Raw genomic sequence first — 20302 nt, 5'->3', positions numbered from 1 at the left:
GCTTGTATTATTCAATATTATTTTAAATGTATATATTATCATGTTAGCTTCGTGCTCTTGGGTTCCCCTGGTGGTGTGGAGGCCCTAAGCACCTTGGGTTAGCTTTAACTACTTATAATATTAATTTCTTTTGACGGTGTTTCTACAACAGGAACAAGATAAACTAAAACATGTTATGTTTTGAAATGTCTCTCTCATACACCTCGACAAAACTAATTTAACCAGAAAAAGTTTAATACCGCTGTTTAACGTAGGACAAAGAAGAAGAAAAAAGCCATACCAGCCTTTACTTCAGATCAATAAGTCACTGAGCCGCCAGCAATAATAAATATTCATTTCATTGAAACAATCCAAAGAAATATTCTTGAGGTAAAAGAAAATTACATAAAAATCTCTAAAAAAAAAAAAAAAGTTCACTATAGGTTTTCTGGCATCTAGAAAATATTAATAATTTTGGTAATTTTATCTGACTTATAACAAGAGACGCTTAATTCATTTCTTCTCATTAGGTGTTTGAAAATATTAGTTGTAAATACTGGTATCAACTCCCATCACAGCGAGTGTCTAATGTCTCTGGAGGAATTTTGGCCCACTCTTTGCAGAATTGCTCCAATTAAACCACATTAGGAGGATTTCCACTATGAACACTGGTTTAAGTTCCTGCCAAACCATCCCAGTCACATTTAAGAAGAGTTTGACTAGGCCACTCTAAAACATCCATTTTGTTTTTCAAACATCCAAATGTATATCGCTGTCCTAAAAATCCAGGTGTGTTTAGACTTCAGGTCCTGAAGAATCAGAACCAAAACATCAACTAACCGTATTCAGAACCTGATTTGGTGTTTTACTTCATGTCGTCACACAGGTTCAAAACAAGCGACTTCTTGCTCCGACGGGTAAAAATGACTCAAAAATAATTACTTAATTCAGGATTTAGTTAAAAGATTATTTTTCTCTTGATATTAATCAGGCATTGAAGGTTTATTTAATCTTACTAAAGCAGATCATGATTTAAAAAGGCTTTTTGTGTTTAGTCTGATTATTTTAGACTGATATTTTACCTTTACAGGTATGATGTAAAGCACTTTGTACTGCTTTGTTGCTAAAATTTGATTGATTAAAGTGAGAAGAAAAAAAGCAGTAAATACTTTTATAGAATATTTTTGCTATCCAATCAAGTCAAGATTTTAATTTAGTTCACCAATCATCACTGCTTTGCCATGTTTGACTTTCACTCTAAAATACATAATTGTGCATGATAATATCAGACTATAGCTGCACATATCAGTGCAACTTTACAGTCAGAACAATCTCTGAGGTTCATCAGAGATTTTGACCTCGTTTGGATGTTTAAAACCCACCGGATCCACCAGGTGGCAGCGTGGGGACATGGCAGCGAGCCAGCTGAATGGCAGTGTGAGGAAGTGACTGGGCTTACCGGTGTCCGAGTCCCGCTCCTCCGTCCGGGGCGGACTTGTAGTGAAGGAAAGCTTGCGCTTCATGGAAGACTTGGCTTTCCCCTCCTTTCCCAGCAGTTCACTCCGGTCCAACTTCGGAGTTTTGGTGAAAGGCGACAGCTTGTCTTTGCTCTGCCGGAGCGGAGAGCATCGTTAAGAACTTCAAGGGTTGGAAAGTCGGAATATCAAACAATTATTTACTGAAATAAACAAGCTGCTTGTGGACGGAGCTTCAGGAGCAAAAAAAAAAAAAAAAAAAAAGCAGAAATGTGACCTAAATCCAACAGGAGGGATGAGAATAACATCCCGACAACGATAGGGCTGCGCAGAATTTTTATATTCATCTCTGTCATTATACTTTCTCATTTCTAAATATTTTTTTTTACTATTTTGTAATTTTTATTATTTTATAACATTTTGTCATTTTAACATATTTTCTTTATTTTGTCACCTTTTATGTTTTATAATAATACAAATAAATACATAATAATAGTAATAATAATAGTTATTTGGGATTTTACAAATCAATAATCAAATATCCTGAGTTCTCAGTTAACCGTTTTGAAACCAAGACTTTAAAAACTCTTTCAAAAAGACGTCTGTAATGAAGGACAGAAACAAATTTCATCCATCCCGTCTAGAAATACAGATATTTTTCCACAGTTTCGTTGTCTGACCATTTCTTGAATTTATAATTGAATTTTTTGCTTCCCCATACTTTTAAGGGTTGTGCTTTTGAAGAAATTAGATATAAATAATCAAATTAACTGATAAAGCGGCTTTTTAAATAGTTGTGTTTGATACAAAATTGAGTTAAATCTCCTGCTAAATGGTTAATGAGTTAATTTCAAAAGCAAAAACCTAAAACACTTTGGTTACTTGCACTTCTTTCTTGTGAGAATATTTAGATTAATTCATCCCATCCGCTACATCTGATTGGCTTAATTTAGGGCTGAAGCGATTGCGGTTTTCTGGCCGATTGCTGATCTGGCCGATACCTCTTTTTATTTATTTAATCTGAAAAACCGCTGCATATAGCGACAAAGATGTGACAGAGCAAAAGAGGACAGTGGCTGATTTTCAGACCTCTGCAGAGGCAGATAAGATTTGTGGATAAGATCGGTCTCACATGCAAGTTTTGGCTGATCGATTTATTGTTGATCCTCCGGTTCAACAGATAAATAGTTCCACCAATCATCCATCAACGCAACATTTGCATGAAATATATAAAGTTGATTTAGTTGGGAGCAAACATGCATGTAAAACCAGCAGCATTAGTTACACTCCGATCCGAGTGTAAAGCCCTTTCAGCTCCATTACTTTTATGGAAGCACTTTGGTGCAGTAAAATACATTTCTGGCAGTAAGAAAATGTCTGCAGTGTGGCGCGTCTTTGATCTCGGAGAAGAAATGTGCCAGCTGTGCAAAGCTGGAGCGTCTGGCGATGTGGAGAGGGGAAGAGAGCTTACATGTGAAGGACTTCTGCTTTAAAAATAAGGGCAGAAACAATCTCTCCTTTATCTGGGAGAATAACTAAAACGTGTGTTAGGATAGGAAGACGGAGAACAGCTTGCAGATGTGCCGCTCTAAACAGGGAAGCATGTCGGAGAATTACTCGTTTTAGTAAAAACTGTCCAACCAAAACATCAAAACAAGCAGTTTATTAACTAAGCTGCAGATTGATTTAACCAACCAGCTATTTTTAGTCACGCTGTTGGTCGAGTTTACAGATTTTCAAACACAAAAGTCGTATGGAACAGAGTGAGAACACTGAAACTAGGATCTGCTCCCTGTTTGGCAGCCAGATGTTATTTTTTATGGGATGTTTGTTCACAAAATGTGGTTTTAAATTAGAGAAACGTTCATGCAGATGTTAGCATGTTGTCACAACACAACAACAAACTTCCATGCATTATACTTGGATTTGGAAACGGCAGACATGTGTCCAAATACAGTGAATATTGATTAGAAACAGTTAATCGTGATTTATTTACTTACTCTGCAACTAATTTAGCAATCGATTAATCATTAACTGGAGTACACAGACTCTAAAAAAAGGCAATTTTCTGAAAGAATCACACACTCAGAGTAGAAATAAAGCCATAATTGTACCAAAAAACATATAAACATTGCATTTAGGATGAAAAAAACCTTTGATTGTAATTATTTTCTACCAAAAACGTCTTAAGTCGTATAGTTTTATCTTCACCTGGTTCAGGTTTTGTTAGAAAATCTCCCATTATTTAATTTTTATTATCCAAAAACAAACATTTTTTTTAACTCAAGTAGAAAGTTGCTATTAATTTGAGATGTTTAATATTTTGTCATTAGTAATATTTAATTTTTTTTTTTCATTTTTATATTTTATACAATTTAGCTACAGATGCATGTAATTTAGACCAATTTTATTTTCTTTTTAATAAAGACGTTGAATTATTTGTTTATTTGCATCTTCTAAAGTATTTCTAATATTGCATTAAAAGAAGTTTGAAGGAAATATCTGCAGAATGTGTCGATATTTTATCAGATTAATCGTTAGAATAATCGATACCTAAAGTAATTGTTAGCTGCAGCTAAGCCTGTCATAATAGACAATTAATCACATAGTAAATTAAATTAGCTCAATAATTTTCATTCTGATTATTAATATTCTTATTTACAGACGTCGTAGTTTATTTTTATTTATGGTTTCAGTTGTTTGTGGTTTTATTTTGGATATTTAAAACATCTTCCGGTTCCAGTGTGTTCTGTACAAAATTAAAGTTTGCACCATAATATTAGGTAAAAATGGTATCAAAACAATAATATTAATGTTTATCGCAATAATCTCAAGGACAATTTATTGTCCAGAAAAATGTGTTATTGTGTCACACCTGTACTTCACGATTACAGAGCAATCTGTTTGGGCCTATTAAAAGCTGGCTAAAATAAAGTAAATTCAACTATATTTACTTTTAAGGAGCAAACTTTAGGGCTGTGTTTACATACCTTCTTCCCCGCCTGCTTATCCACCATGGCTCCATCTCGGTCGCCCCCAGGTTTGGCCATGGTGCGGCTCCTGACTAGCTTAGACGCCTACAGCACAGCCGGCTCATCATGCACCTGTGGAGCAAAGACACAACACCAATGAGAGGGACTTCAACCCCACTACCACTTCCTGCAAAAACAACCCTCTATGTTGCTCAGACACAAGGAAGAGACCCGACAATCTCACACAAAGCTACAATCAAACATTGTTTTCCCTGCGCGGTTCACAAGGTTTGCTTTCAGTGACGGTCTGCCGCCGACTGAACGAGGGAGGAGAGAAATGATACTTTCACATGTTGCTGTGTTTCTTTTCTTCAGAGCAGATCAGAAGTCAGGGATTTTTATTGAACTTTCCATTGTACCAGAAGAGGCTGCATGAATCACGGCTTCAGGGACTGTTGAGCCTCTGAGAGGAAAACGTCCCACACACACACACGTTATCACTACTTGTGCTGGTCGATGCGACCGAGCCTCGCTCTGATGTGGTTGATGACAACAACAGAAGAGTAGCCGAGTCGTCGCGGTGCTGCGTGGGCTAACTCCAGCTGTACCTGGGCTAACGTAGCTAGCAGGACAGCTGAGCTAGCTTGTCACATGAGGATCGCCCTCCTCAGTCATAAGACCCTGAATGAACTTTCCCTTCTTCCCTTTTTACACTCACACAGTTTCATTAAGCAGAAGTAGTCTCCCGCCCTGCACAATCAAAAGTCCCACAATGAGCTTATTCTAAATTAGGAAACTGAAGCGCCACTGATTAGCTGCTACCAAAAGGACTGGGAGAGCCCCATTACTCAATATGAACGCAAATCACTTTTTACAACATTTTACGGCTGACAATATACTTTTTGAAGAAGCATTACGGTATGCTTTTTTTTTTTATCTAGTATTAACAAAACATAAAAAGGCCATAAACCACTTCATTAAATACCACAGAACAAATCAGCTATAAAATCTATTTTTATTTGACTGAAATTATGAATATTTGACATCATCCAACAATGCAAAATACCACATTTTATTTTTAACTGATGGCAAAACCTGTCATCCAAAAACCAAAGGAAAAATACTTGGTTCATGGTAATATTTTAAAATACTTAAAGGCAACATGAACTGTGTTTGAATCAGGTTGATAAGCTTTTCTTCTTCTGGCTAACAGGTGATAGAAAAAGGATTTCTGACGATGCTAAGTAGGTTAAATTTTCACATTAATGTCAAGCTGCATCTCCTAAATGAACGTTAAAACCTGTACATCATCTGCAACAACTGGATTTTTTTTTCTTTTACTCAAGGTAAAAGAACTTGCTGTCTATTCTGAAAAGGACATTTCATACTTCATAGTGAATGAAGTAAAGAACAGCTGGGAAGTCCCACAGAGGCATTTGTTGCAGCAAAAACTTAGCATGATGCTACCAACAATCTCTAACTCTTGATTGGACAGATTTTCAGGCAAAATCAGCACAAGATTTGGACTAGAAGAAGAACAAGAACAAGAAGAAAAATCTTTTTTTTTGTTGCGTGTAAAAATGTTTTCACTCTTGTGACCTTTATTTTATTAGGTAAAAGTTATCTGTGGATATCTACAGTCTGCTATTCTGCTGCAACCAGAGCTATTCTCTCTCATGATTAATAAATGAACTGCTGTGATAAGTTTGAGTTTCTGGCAGGAATGGGATGCCATAAAAGACTACCTTTAATTTCAAAGTCTTCCTGCTCAACACCAGTGGTCGGTCTGACATTAACAACAACATGCCTTTGCTTAATTTTACGTTTTTAAGCAGCTAAAACAGTAAAATCTCCATCAACGCGTTTCACTTTTTATTATATTACAACCACTAACTAATGTATTCGTCTTTACTCCGACGCCCCTAAACAAAATTAAGTGGAGCTGTTCTCCAACAAACCTAAGGGCCAGTACTGAAACTGCACATTTTTGTAGCTTTAGAAAATTATAATACTTGAAAATGGAAAACAATCCCCCCCCAAAAAAGAGCTACAATCCAATGTGATGGTTTAGATCTGAGCACATTTATGTGGGTAAATGGCCCAGCCAAAGTCCAGATCTAAATCCAGTTCAGAATCCTCAATCCAGAACTTCAAGTTTACACAGACGTTCTATATTCAATCTGACTGAATTTGAGCCATTTGGTTAAAAAAAAAAAAAGATACATAAATAGCCCCAAAATACTTGCAGTTCTGACCTGAACCTTCAGAGACACATAAAGATAATTACAAATACCCTGCATAGAATCAAATTACTTTAAAGATCTGCTGCTGTCGTATCAACCTTCCCGACCCCTCAGGTCTTCTGGTTTTGCTCTGCATCCCCAGAACCAGAACCAAACATGGAGAAGCAGCAGCGTTCAGTTTTATGTACCACAAATCTGGAGTAAACTTCCTGAAAACTGCTGAAACCCTGAGCTCCTTTAAATCAAGGCTAAACCTACCTACTTAGTCATGAAGTGTTGCTGTGTTTTACAGCCTGTCATTGTTTTTCCTTAATTTGTCAGTGAAATGTAATCCTTTTTTGTTTGTTTGTTGTTTTATATTCATTCTAATCATGTAAAGTACTATGAATTGCCCTGTTGCTGAAAATGTAGCATACAAATCAAACTGAATCAGGCTGGTTCTGCAAAGCACTGAGCTGAATGCAAAATGCATTCAACAGTGATTGTATTTTTATTTGTAAACCTTTTCTAAAGCTATAGATCAGTTTCCTTGCCTTTCACAATTTTGCACCAAACTGTGTTTGTCTGCTAATTGGTTATTTAGATTACTTTGGTACTTTGGTAAAATAATCATCCTGTAAAAAACTGCAAACAATAAATCCTGAAAGACACCAGGAGATGGACTCTGTTTACCAATAGAAATGAAAAAAAATCACTCTTATCCATCACAGAAAGCTTAAAATCATTTCAAAACTCTTAAAACTAAACTCTACATATACAACAGAACCATCTTAATGCAAGCAAAAAGTAAAATTATACCAGTATGACAAACAAAAGCTTAAATGGAAGATTCACCAGCATGAACGTCACACTCACACTGGACCACAGTGGGAATAAAAGCAAAAACATTGCAGATTTAGTCTGCCAAGGCTTTTATAGCAGAACCGTGAACAAACAGCCACACTGTGGCACATAAAACGGAGGAGAAAAGGCTGCCGACGCTGCAAGTGCATTTTACGGTGAAGTCTGGGTTCATCCTGATTTTTCTGGATATTAAACACATATTTCGTCTTTGTAGTGTAAAATTACTGGGTGGATGGACAAAACACCGCCGTTTGGAAATGTTTTCTTCCCAGACAGAATGCGTTTACCATATATTTAATTTCCTTTCAATCATTACAAATCAACTTCCGGATTTTTTCTCACTTGCCGTTTCTGATTAATGACAAAACAAAAGCATAGTAAACATTAAATTAGTAGAAATATGTCAGATGTACTTAATCAGAGTATAACAAAACACTTTCAATGTTTTGCATGTATTCAGCTATACAAATGGGGCTGTGCAGGATATTTGAAACATTACGAGTACCAACACACCGCTAAAATAAACAACATTATAGTCAATATATTATTTAAAAGGCTGTAAGAAGAGCTTGACATGTAGTTTGAATTCCTTTCATGTGCATAAACTGGGGCTGAAACGATTAATCGTATGAATCATGATTTAATCGGTTGTTGAAATAATCGTTAGCTATTTTAGCAACTGATTAATCTTTAACTGAAATATACAGGCTCAAAGAAAGGTAATTTGCTGCAAGAACAACACACTCAAAGCAATAATTAAGTCAAACTGTACAAGAAAAAAAACATACATATTGAATTTAAGATTAAAAACTGTAAATATGTTCTACCCAGAACTCCTCAGGTGGAACAGCTTAAACTTCACCTGGGTCAAATTCTGTAAAAAATAATCCCTAACCCTAACACAAAGCTCCTTTTGCTATTAAATTATTAATCAGCTAATCCAAGAAATAAACTACAGATTGTGCCTTCACTGTAAAAATGCTAAGTCGAGAAGAAACATGTCGATGTTAAAAGCTTCGTTTGCTGCAAACGATCAAACATACGCCAGAGGAATGCTATAAAATTTTTATTTTTTTATTCAAAAAAGAAACTGAATTGTTCATTTGCACATAATAATATATTATAATATTGAATAAAAAAAGCTTAAGTTGTTAAATGAAAAATATGCAGAATGTACCAATTTTTTTTATCCGATTAATCGATTAATCGTCAGAATAACTGATTACTACAATAACTGTTGGCTGCTGCCCTGGATACAGCACGGCTGCGTGTTGCCAGGTATAATCTTTAGCACAAGTCGGCTCTGCTGAGGCCAGTCACTCATTAGTCAGCAGATAGCCAGTATGCAGCATCATTGTTATTCAGGCAGCTGAAAGCCAGAACCGAGCCGCTCAGAGTAGAAAGCGCCGCTATCGGGGGTAATAAAGCAGTACGGACAGGCCAGAACCAGACCGAAAAACGCAACACGCCAACACGACTCCAATCTGGCCCAGAAAACGAAAAGGAGGAGGAGGGTGTGACTATAATTACAGAAGTATTTGGGAACTCGCCAGTTTGGCGAGATTTACAGTCGCTGCGTTTCACGAGCAGCTAGGGGCTGCGTAAGCCCCTGCAGGCCCTGCCATTAACCTCGGCCCGTTTCAAGTCCAGATCAAACCCGTCCTTGATGACTGCTTCGGTTCGCAGAAGCTCCAGCTATGATTACCCGAGGATTGGACTGAGCACAGTGAGAGCAACAATTACCTACTCCAATTGATGGTAGTAGAGAAGACGGACATCAAATGCAGGGTGACGTACTGCAGAGGAAGCAACGAATCCTCGTTTCCTCTGCAATACGACAAATAATCAAGCAGGAAGGAAGAAAACACCGAAGAGACATAGAATGTCAATTAGGGCTGAAACGATTAATCGGATTAATCAACTATTGAAATAATTTAGAATCGATTAATCGACAACTGGAGCATACAGACTCAAAAAATTTCCATTTGCTGCAAGAAAAACATATTCATATTCACATATTCAGTACATGTTTACTCAAACATGTACCAATATAGAATAAAATCAGAGAAACTGATCATTTTAAGAGGTCTCTAAATCTTTTAAACATTTGGATTTTGCATTTAAGATAAAAACAAAATCTTTGTAAATATGCTTTAGCCAACGTGGTTTAGTATTAACTATGGTTCTTTATTGTGAACATTCAGTGGCAGTGACTGCAGTAAGTCAGTGAAATGCATCAACTAGTCTGAGTCAGATCGTATTTATTATATGAAGTTATTATGATCCAGCTCCACTGGTTCCCGACTAACAGCAGCCATTTGTAGAGCGGCAACATGTTGGCCCTTCAGCTCCTGGGTGAGAAATTATCACATAATTAACTGTTGCAGCAAAACTGACCAATACTGATTTTTTGTTTGAAAAATTTTGAATTTATTGAGACAACCATAAATCAAAATCTTACATTTGTCACGATAAATGTTCGTCCCTACTGCAACCCAGGCTTTTCTTTTTTATATATATATATATAAAACTATCACTGAAACTTCCAGTGATAGTAGCTGCGTTTCTATTAACCATAAAATAGCACAAGTTATTTCAAAAATTAATTTGCTTAATGGAAACACGCCAATGTCTTAAAAGCTTTTTTGATGAGACGTTTGTTGAGCTAGGATGAGGTAGTTTTTCCCACTTGTATCAAAATGCATGTATTAGCATAATTAGATGGAGATTTGCACACAATTCTAGGCCTGTTGCAATTAGCAATAAACCAATTAATGGCATGACAAATTTAAATAAGGTTAATTTCCATTTGAATGATTAATTGTTTTTCTTTTTTTTTTTTTGTTATATTTCTACCAAAAACTGGAAGACAAAAGTCTTCAGTCTGGTGAATAGGTCTCACCTTGTCCTTTTCTGAAGCACAATATTGTTTAGATACTTCATAATTATTTTATTTGTTGTTTCCAATGTATTTAAGCCTGGCGGGCCTCCAGGCTTTCTTTGCTCCCCCACCAGGCTGAAAATCCTCTCTTTACTTAACATAGGAGGATTTTTTTAATACACCAGTGAAAGCAGAGACAGGTTTAATAGTCTTTTTGATGAAACAGGTGGAACCACAATGCCAACAGAGTCTGGTCAGAACGTGAACACGGGAGACTGAGCTCAGATGTTTTGTTTAGCAACTGGAACTCCGTAACCACTTCCTGTTTTCAGCTGTGAACATGCCAACAATTTAAGCAAATAAAGTGACAAGTCATGGATAGAACAAAGAAAAATGAAAGACACATTGATTAGGATGAAACAACCGTCGTATATAGTTGGTGTTTAGTTCTTGTTAATGATGTTTGCCATAAACCAGAGGTGCACCAATTTATCGGCTAGCTGATTTATCGGCCAGTCAATTTCCTTAATTTTGGGAGATTGGTGAATGGCCGATTTTTACACTTGAAGCCGATCTTATCCATCGATCTTTTCCACCTCAGCAAAGGTCTCAAAATCAGCCACTGTCCTTTTCTGCTCTCCCGTGAGAGGTTTGTCTGATGGACAGGCCCACCAGGTCATGTCTGCACGTTTACAGTTGACAATGTTCACCCCACTGTTGCCAATTCATCAACTTTATTGATATATTGAGCAACATTTCAGACAAAAAAAAATGGTATTGGCTAAAATCACAATTGGTAGTATAGGCTCTTTTAAATATCGGTAATTGGCCACAAAACTGCAATCAGTGCACTACTACCAAAAACGCATAATGACCTTGTCATATTTCCAAATTTCCTGTCAACTTTAAACATTTCTTAACTCAAAAACACAGTAGTGCGCTGCTGGATGACTGCCATAGTCATCCTACCAACATGCCTAGCAAGTTTTATTTATTTTGGATGTTTAAAATGTCTTCCAGTTCCAGTGGTGTTGAATCTTTATTAGAATTTAAAGTTTATTGATCTCTGGGAATGTGTTCTTATGCCATTACTATTACTCAAAGATGATCTCAAAACAGCAATATTATCGTTTATCCCAATAACTTCTGGGACAATTTATCGCCCAGCAAATTGTTATTGTGACAGGCCTCAGACATTTGTAATGGAAACGCAGCTGCTGACTGCAGTAAGTCGGTCTCTCTGAGTCTGAACACATTGAAAACGTGACGTTCTTACGATCCAAACTAACAACAACAACAGCCATTTCCCTGTTGGCCTGACGGTAGACTCAGCGTCAGAGCACGCATGTCTTTGCAGGAGTGAAGTGGTTTTGGGGGTTGGTGGGGATGCTGGTGTCTGCTGAAAGGAGGTGAGGGGGGGCTGTCGTGTCTTTAACTGCGATGGATGGAGAGCGCACGAACATTACGGTAACCTGATCCAGGGACTGCAGGATGGGGCAGGGAGGGAAGAGGGCTAAGAATAGCACCGAGGCTGACACACGGCTCGCAGAGTACGTCGCCCCCAGCAGCAGCAGCAGCAGCAGCAGCAGAAACGTTACTCCACTACATCTTCCAGAGCACCGCCTGCTGCGTGCTCTCACACGCCATGTGGAAAATACATGTGATACCCCCCACCCCCATCCTCTGCTCTCCCATGTGGCTGCACTTAAAACCAGCTGCAAAAAGCATCATTACTTTAAAAACAATCATAAATGGGCTACAAGTTAAAATGTTGTGCAAAAGGGGGAAAAGAAAAAACACAAACATGGCATTTATAGGGTCAGACTTCACATCAGACGGCAGGAAAGTCTGCTGAAGGAGACTTGCTGCAACGATAAACAGCCAGTCACGTGGTGGTGGTCCTTCTGCTACCAGGCTAAATGATGGGGGAGGTCTCACTCAGCTGCACACACACTCCCAGCCTTCGTCTCAACCCTCCTCCTCCTCCTCCTACCCCGACTGCGTAATGAGAAGCAGGACAAAGCCAGACGCAAAGGCACGATTATGGAGACTGAGGGAGAGAGGGGAAACAATACCCAGCAAGAACCTGGAGCTTTTAAAAATAATTCAAATCAATGTCTGGGATTGGGTTTTTTTTATGTAGAATTATACGATGGAACAATAATAAAATCTGCTTAAGATTTTATTGTGCTTAACGGACATAATGTGGAAGGTATTTTTATGGTTTGCCCTGCACACCTATGCAAGTCGGCAAAGGAGCGACTGAACATGCAGCGCTCCAGAGAAAAGAGGATGCGCCCACACAAAACAGATTAATAATCACTGACTAATCCTGAAAAATGCTTAGATTAGTTGATTAATAAAAACAACTATTAGTCACAGCCATAAATTCATGTGATTATAGCACACGAGCCTTGATCCAGTTCTGGAAACTAGCAGCTTTTGTCTTCAAGTGTGAGATTTTTAAATGAAATCTGTTTTTATTCTCTGCCAAATTCTATTTTTTAAAAATTTTTATTTTCTGCATTCCACGTTTTCCATCCTAGTCATCTTTAATAACCCAAATATCCTGTTAATACGGCATCAATGACTAAACAGCTCCATATTCATGATTATAACAAGGTTAGGGCTGCAACTTGATTATTCTGGAATTGATTAATTGATTATTCTGACAATTAATCGGATAAAAAAAAATGAGCACACTGCATATCTTTCCTTTACCCAGGCTTAAACCAGTCTTTTTTATACAATACTAGAAATATGCTAGAAGATGTGAATAAATAATTAAATTCCAAATAAACATTTTATTGCCTATAACATTCCTTTTGTAAATCTGTACCAGATGAAACTAAATTTATGCCACCAGAAGGTTTTGGCTAAAACATATTTCCAGACAAAGGTATAAACATTTTCCAAATATGTTAAATGGAAAATATTAATTTATTTTTGTAGTTTTGGCTCAATGACCACTCTGAATGTTTTTTTATCCAATGGTATGTATTTGAGTTTTTATATGGCAGTTAGCGATTACTCAATTACTAACTTTGTTAACTCAGCAATCGATTAATCACGATTAATCATTTCAGCCCTGGCTTATTTGGAGGCAACACCCATGATAATGGGATTTAAATCAAACTGTTTTTTGTTTTTATGGAAACAATGTTGGAAAATAGCCCACAGGAATAAAAACAGAAGAACATTTGCTTCCAATTTAGACAGCCCTAAACAAGGGATTTAAAAGTATTTTGCCATCATTTCTATGAAATGACTAAAACGTCTTGAGCAAAAGAATCTCATGTTTTTCTACAAAATCCAACACCAAAAATGTCTCATAATGAAACCTGCAAACAATAAAACCTCGTGCACACTTCCATAAAGATCAAGACCTGATTGTTTTTATTTCTTTAATCTGTCCCAGAAATCTGCAATAAAGTACACGACTGTCAGAGTTTTGGTGGTGTGCTGACAAAACTCTCAGAAAACTTGATACGACTCATGAAAACTGCTGAACCTTGTGCTAAGCTTTGACTTTTTCCCTTTTGGAGGATGTTGCCGTTTTGGTGAATCAGTGAATTATACGAGATTCTGCGTTTAGTTGTGGATTTCCATGGAAATTATATGGCTTTATAGGATTTTTTAAAATTCATAAGATAGAAGTGTTGTTTAGATGAAAGAAGGAGACAGAAGCAGCTGCATTTATGCTCTAAACGTAAACCAATCCAGCTCTAAATAACACAAATATCAAGCACTTTATGGAAATTACCAAAACCATTTTACTGTGGTTTGACCAACTTCATCACCTGGACAGGCTCACGTACATTAATTTTTAATTTTTTGTTCCTTAATTTTATAATGTGACAGTTAAAGTGTACCTTGTCATTTTCTTCAGTTTGAGTTTTAATCGACTCAAAACAAAATTAGAGATAATGTTAAATTAATAAATGTTTCTTCGGTTACTTGTGGTCTTTGTTTATTGCCAACTATTTTTTATTATTAAATATAGGTGCTCTTTCATTTTTTTTCAATATAAATTTACATAAATATCATTAGAGCAATTATTTATTTAAATATTGCGGTATAAATCGGACACACCCCATATAAAACAGAGAACTTGACAGGAAGCACTCCAACTGTTCTCTTTGTGCAAGTTTCACACAGGAAGATAATTAGTGTTTCACCACGTCCTTCCTCCATTTCCTGTCTAAATAAGCATAAATTTGGTTTAAATAGTTTAAAGATTCATATGAAGAGCAAGGAAAGAGTCTAGGAAAGGGTTGAGAAAACTTTACAACCCTGAGAGACATCGTAATAAAAATAAAAAGCTGTTTAGAGCCACTCATATTAAAATAACTTGTTTTTATAAGGCTTACTATAGGACTTTTGTATAAATTCTTAATTTCATTTTTTAGGTTTAAAACATTTCTTCAATGATAGATAAAAAACTAGAAAAAGTCAGCAATTTACAACATATTGGAAAGAAAACATGCCTTCATATAAAAGGATATTCTTTATGATACTCTTGGAAAATGTTTTGCATGAATCTTGGTAAAAATGGCTAGAAAAAAACCTGCTAGCACTATCATTTTTAGCGTAATTGGTTTTTAGTTTTAAAAAAAATTGCCCAGTTTGTTGGCATTTTGGCCAAATTTATCAAAAATGTCGGTAAGGTTTTTGAGATTGGAGTGGATTTAATCGTATCGTTGATCATTTATCAATTATCATCAATGTCTTATAATAAGAATTTTGATTTATCGCCGTCACAACAGATTCCATAAATTTTTCTCCACCTTTATTATAAATAAATAAATTTGAAAATATTATTAAATGTAGTTGTTGTCTGCAAGTTAGTGATAAAAACTGCTTGTTTTTATGACCGCTGCCCTAAAGAAGCGCATTACTAATGTGCATGTTTTCAAGGGTAGTATTTGTGTTTTCTAGACTATGATTGCCCTGAAAAAGTAGTAATAAATAACTCCTATTGTCACTTTTATTGTTATCAAAATTGTGCCAAAAAAATATGGTTATAAAACTTTAAGCCCATATCGCCCAGCCATACTTTCAATCAATCAAGTTTAATTTTTCAGCACATTTCAGCAACAAAGCAGTTCAAAGTGCTTCACATCATAGAAACAAGAACACAAAACGTCATAAAAGACACCATAGAGTCAACGATTGAGAAAACCGGAAGTCCAGGCTCAGATAACACTGGTCAACAGCCAAACAACGGTCTGTGGTTTTTCAACTGTTTTAGGGTAATTTTGATGTGGTGAATCAAAAAAATCACCTTGGTTTCGCTGAGTCAGGTCGACTTTCTGAACTCTGGATGCAACTTGAGCATCAAAAAGCATGACTTGTTCTCACATATGGATCAGTTTCCTGATAATCTGGGATCAATGAGTGATAAGCAGGAGGAGAGATGAAGACGTAATGTTCAATTTAGATGTAGTTACCCTTATCAGTGTTTATTATTCAGTTTATAGAAATCCAAGTTTGTAACATTTAATTAATGAACTCTGTTAGAAAACATGTTTTTTTCTCCTAAAACCTTTTGTGGATGAGAAACAGAAACAGGGAAAAAACTGATAACGGCATCAATTTAGTCAGCAGATCAGATTTCTCTAAATCAAATTAGCATAAAAACCTGACCCAGTTGAGAAAAATGGATGTCATTTTTGGATTCAGCTGTGCAAAATAGTCCTAATTCAGTAGAAAAAAACTAACAACTTCCAAAAAATATTGTTTGTAAACCAGTGTAATCTGAATGTGCAGTAAAAACAAAAAAATAGTTTTTGCTTCCTTATAACTAGTGATGCACCGATTTATCGGTCAGTCGATGCATCAACACCAATTTCCTTAATTGTGGGAGATTGTTGATCAGCCGATACTTGCATGAGAAGCCGATCTTATCGACCTCAAACGGTCTAGAAATCAACCACTGTCCTTTTCTGCTCTCCCATTAGAGAGGTTTGACTGACACATCCAAAGAAGTCATTAACAATAGACTTTCTTGCTATATTTAGCAACATGTCAGACAAAAAAAGAAAACTGCAATCGGTGCATCCCTACTTACAAAAGAACCTCAAACTACCCCTACAACTGAAGAGAGCCAGAAGCCATTTATTTGAGAAGTCACAAGGAAATAATGATGTTCAGATTCTACATTTACAAAAAACGAAGTGAAAAAACCTCAGCTTTCTCCATCTATGTGGCTCCTCAGATTCTCCTGCACCAAGTTCAAGGGTCCAACATTTAAAGGAGGGCGGTAAGTGCTGCTCTTCCCCTCTTGTTGTCTGAACTTAGGGCACATTTCGACATGGGCAAACAAACAGAGAAAGACAGCGGATGCCTCCAGGCGTTCGTTCACCTCTCGCTACCCTAACCCCACACAGACAAAACACGGCCCGGCCAACCAGGGCGTCTGCCTTTCGCTCGGTTTGTTTTTGTTGTTGTTTTTGTTCTTTTTTTGGTCGGCCATATTGCAGAGATGAGGGAGAAGGCTCTGGTTTTAAATATGGGGAAAGCCTGATAATTCACTGTACCCAGTAACCTTCAGCTGCTGGTTACTGGGTTACTAATTGACCTGAAAGGAATAACTTACCACTTTGCTGCCTTAATGCTCTTAAAACCAAAATAATTCAATGTGTACAAGATTCTCTGTCCATATTTTTTGTACAAGACTTTAAGCAAAAACACAAAGTCTTACCAAGTATGCAGCTCTGAAAAAATTAAGAGACCATTTAAGAAGATCAGTTCATCCTATGAACTACTGACATGTCTCCAAAATTCAAAGCAAAATTTTAGTATTTATTTGCAGAAAATGAGGGGAAAAAAAGATGCAGTGCTTTCAGACCTCAAATAACGCAAACAAGTTAATATTCATTTAGAAACAACAATAATAATGTTTTAACTAAAGAGTTCAGAAGTCAATATTTGATGGAATAACTTGGAGGTTTTCAACAGAGTTCAGTGCAGTGGACTCTTAGTTTTTGCAGAGCTGTATCTAGTTTCTAGTGCAAATATATTAGTACACTTGAATTAAAACAAAAACTATTCAGCAGGATATGTAAGCTTGTTTTAAGTCAATTCATAAAGATACAGATACAAATTTGAAACAGGAAAAATATAAAGTTATAAGCATAAAATCAGTCAGTATAACTAGCACTTTTAAAAATCTATATTCAAGAATTACTGACTTAAACAAGCTTGTACTTCTTGCTGAAAAGTTACTTTTGAGTTAGTACATTTGAAATAAGACAAAACGAAGATATTTGCACTTGATAGACAAAAATACTTGGTAGGATTTCGTGTTTTCGCAGAGCAACTCCTCCAAGCTGTTCCACATCCCAGAAATAGTTTGAGCCCTACTTTCTTTTCTGGACACAAAACTGAAAGTTAAACAGTTTTACAGCCTTATCCATCACTTAAAAGCTTCCATAAAAAACAGGAACAGCCTGTGTCACCAGGGAGAGGGTCCACACATGGTTTGTACATAAATCTAAAGCATCATAAAATCGACTGAATGTTTGTACACGAGGACGCAGAGATAGGGTTAACCTCGCCGCTGGAACACGCCCATCTAACCGGTCAGAGAGTCTGAAAGCCTTAAGAAGCCTACCGCCGCCGCTCTGAATGTAGGTTAATGATCTGATACCCAAGCACAGGACGTGAACAATGAAGCTTTTGCTGCTGATTATAGGTTAAAAGAAGAGGGAGGGAGTGAGCGAGGGATTAGAGCAAAGGTCAAAGCCGAGGCGTGGGTCCAGCTCCTGACTGGACCAATCACTGCCGATCTGTTGCGACTCATGAAATGTGAGAAATGCATAACAGGGGAGTGCTGAATTTTGTTACTCATGCAGTAATATCACTATAATAAATAAATGTTTTCTTTAACAGAGGAGATGTATTTCAGAGCCAGAAAACCTGAAAAATATCAAAAATATGAAACATTTTTGAAACTGAAGCATTTTGAGTCCAAGAAACTAAAACAGGAATTTACAACCGAACATGCTCAGGGCCGGACTTAGAAGAATGGGGGCCCGTGGGCTGGAAACTGTTTCGGTGCCCAGGTATGAACCGATGATGGTGGGGTTAAAGTGTCCTTTGGCCAGCAGCTCCATGTTGTTCCAAAAAATAACAATAAAAGACTGACTTCATAATTTTCAAATACTTGAATGTTTATATTTATAAAATCCCAGGATATTATTACAACTCACCTGATATGGGCCTATGATTGACATAAAGAACAATGTTTGCAAAACTTGTATTTATTAAAGGGGCGGCATTGTATATTTTCCTGGCACATTGTGCCATTTTATATCATAATCAAGCAACTGTCACCTCCAGGTGTCATCAAAATGCTACAAATATCAAATATGACTTAAAAGAAACATTACTTTGTAATTTAATGCCTCTGTCTCTTTAAGAACTCCTGCTCTTTCTGAAACTCCGTCTTCAGGGAGTCATGAGCTCAGCAGATACGCAGTTCCACCAGGTGTTTGCCAATTGCTCCTGGCTAGTCTGAAGGAGCTGAGTGGTGGCGTTTTAGAAACTGCAGCTCAGAGGAGGAGCTGCGTCTCGAAGGCGGAGCTAGGTCCACCCAGGCGTTTTCCACAATTGAATGGTTGCTATGGAGATTAATGGATTTCTCAAACATGCATCAAAGAATCAAAACATCTTTAAGTATGTTTTTAATGAGGGAAGAACATTGTAACGCAATCCAAATCTTAAAAAAGCTGATTTTATATGACACTGCCCCTTTAAAAAAAAAATTTACTTTTAACTTCTGCTCTACTGTAGACAAAGGGAAAAAGGTACTCAAGGGTGAATACAAATAACTTCTTACTGCTGCTGCTTCATGAGCAACAGAGATACTAGAGGGTGAAGTAAGATGGCTTAGATCTGTGGTTTCAAAGTTTCTTTCTCACAATCCTCTATTTATGAAAACATGAAACCAACGTGTGAAGAGAGACAAAGACTGATGCAGTTCAAACAAAACATCCTTTTGAACATTGTAAAGGACTATAGCAAAGGTCACATCTACTTATAAAGGCTTATGTGAAAGAGACGAGGAAGGAATTCCCCCAATGACTGACCATGACTAAGAGTTAGCTGGACATGGGGTTTTTCCAACAATTAACGTTTTAGCCCAACGTAAATTAAACTAATCAGTACAGCCGTATTACAACATCCAGCTTGATTAAAAACTCATACAGGTAGTTTGAACATTTGGTTAACAAGAAGGCCTGTCATGATAAGTTCTGCTGGACAATAAACGGTCCTAGAAATTATTCTGATAAACAATAATATTGTTGTTTTGAGACCATTTTCCAGGAATATAAAATAATGCAAAAACACATTCTCACAAATCAGTAAACTTTACATTCTATTGAAAATTAAGCACTGGAACCAGAAGACGTTTTAAATATCCAACAAAAACTATAAATAAAATGAATTATGGAGACTCTAGATGAGACCAAAGCACCAGACTGAAGACTAATCATCCAATCTTTGTTACAGAGAGAAAAACATGGAAATTATTGAGTTTGTTTTAATTTATCATGCGATCAATTGATTTATTGCAACAGCCCTATTAACAATACAATTCAAAATTACTTTATTCATCCCAAAGGGAAATTACATGTTGGTGCAACTCCTATCATAGGATCCATTCTGAATGCTGATGATGTCCAGTAGCAGTCAGTCTTACAACTCATCTGTAGAGGCCTCTGACTGTATGGCAGTTTCCGAACAGGTAAATATCTGATCAGGAGAGACGATTTACCACAGTAACAAGTCCTGAAGGATGACAGTTGTGTCAAGCGCTGCTAATCCACCTCATTTGCTTTTGCCGCTCCATTTTTAATCCAGATTAGAAAGCTGAGAAGAGATAATTTAGACTTCCTCTACATC

The 20302-nt window shown here is 36.7% G+C and overlaps 1 protein-coding gene across 2 annotated transcripts in view; it reads right to left on the bottom strand.

The window, feature by feature from the left end:
• Positions 1–20302, bottom strand: part of ankrd12 (ankyrin repeat domain 12) — a 52955-nt gene that overhangs the window by 17248 nt on the left and 15405 nt on the right. For both annotated transcript variants that reach the window (XM_014993396.2, XM_014993397.2), the window contains exons 2-3: positions 4445–4558; positions 1439–1589 (exon numbers count right to left, since the gene is read on the bottom strand). In XM_014993396.2, the coding sequence (XP_014848882.2) occupies positions 1439–1589; positions 4445–4504 (211 nt within the window). In that variant the 5' untranslated portion in view covers positions 4505–4558. The remainder of the gene's footprint in view (positions 1–1438; positions 1590–4444; positions 4559–20302) is intronic.

Source organism: Poecilia mexicana, unplaced genomic scaffold (assembly GCF_051168715.1).
Source record: "Poecilia mexicana isolate PSO_F unplaced genomic scaffold, ASM5116871v1 scaffold_17, whole genome shotgun sequence".
Classification (NCBI taxonomy): domain Eukaryota; kingdom Metazoa; phylum Chordata; class Actinopteri; order Cyprinodontiformes; family Poeciliidae; genus Poecilia; species Poecilia mexicana.
The sequence above is the reverse complement of the archived record's forward strand: the minus strand, read 5'-3'. Positions and strand labels throughout refer to the sequence as shown.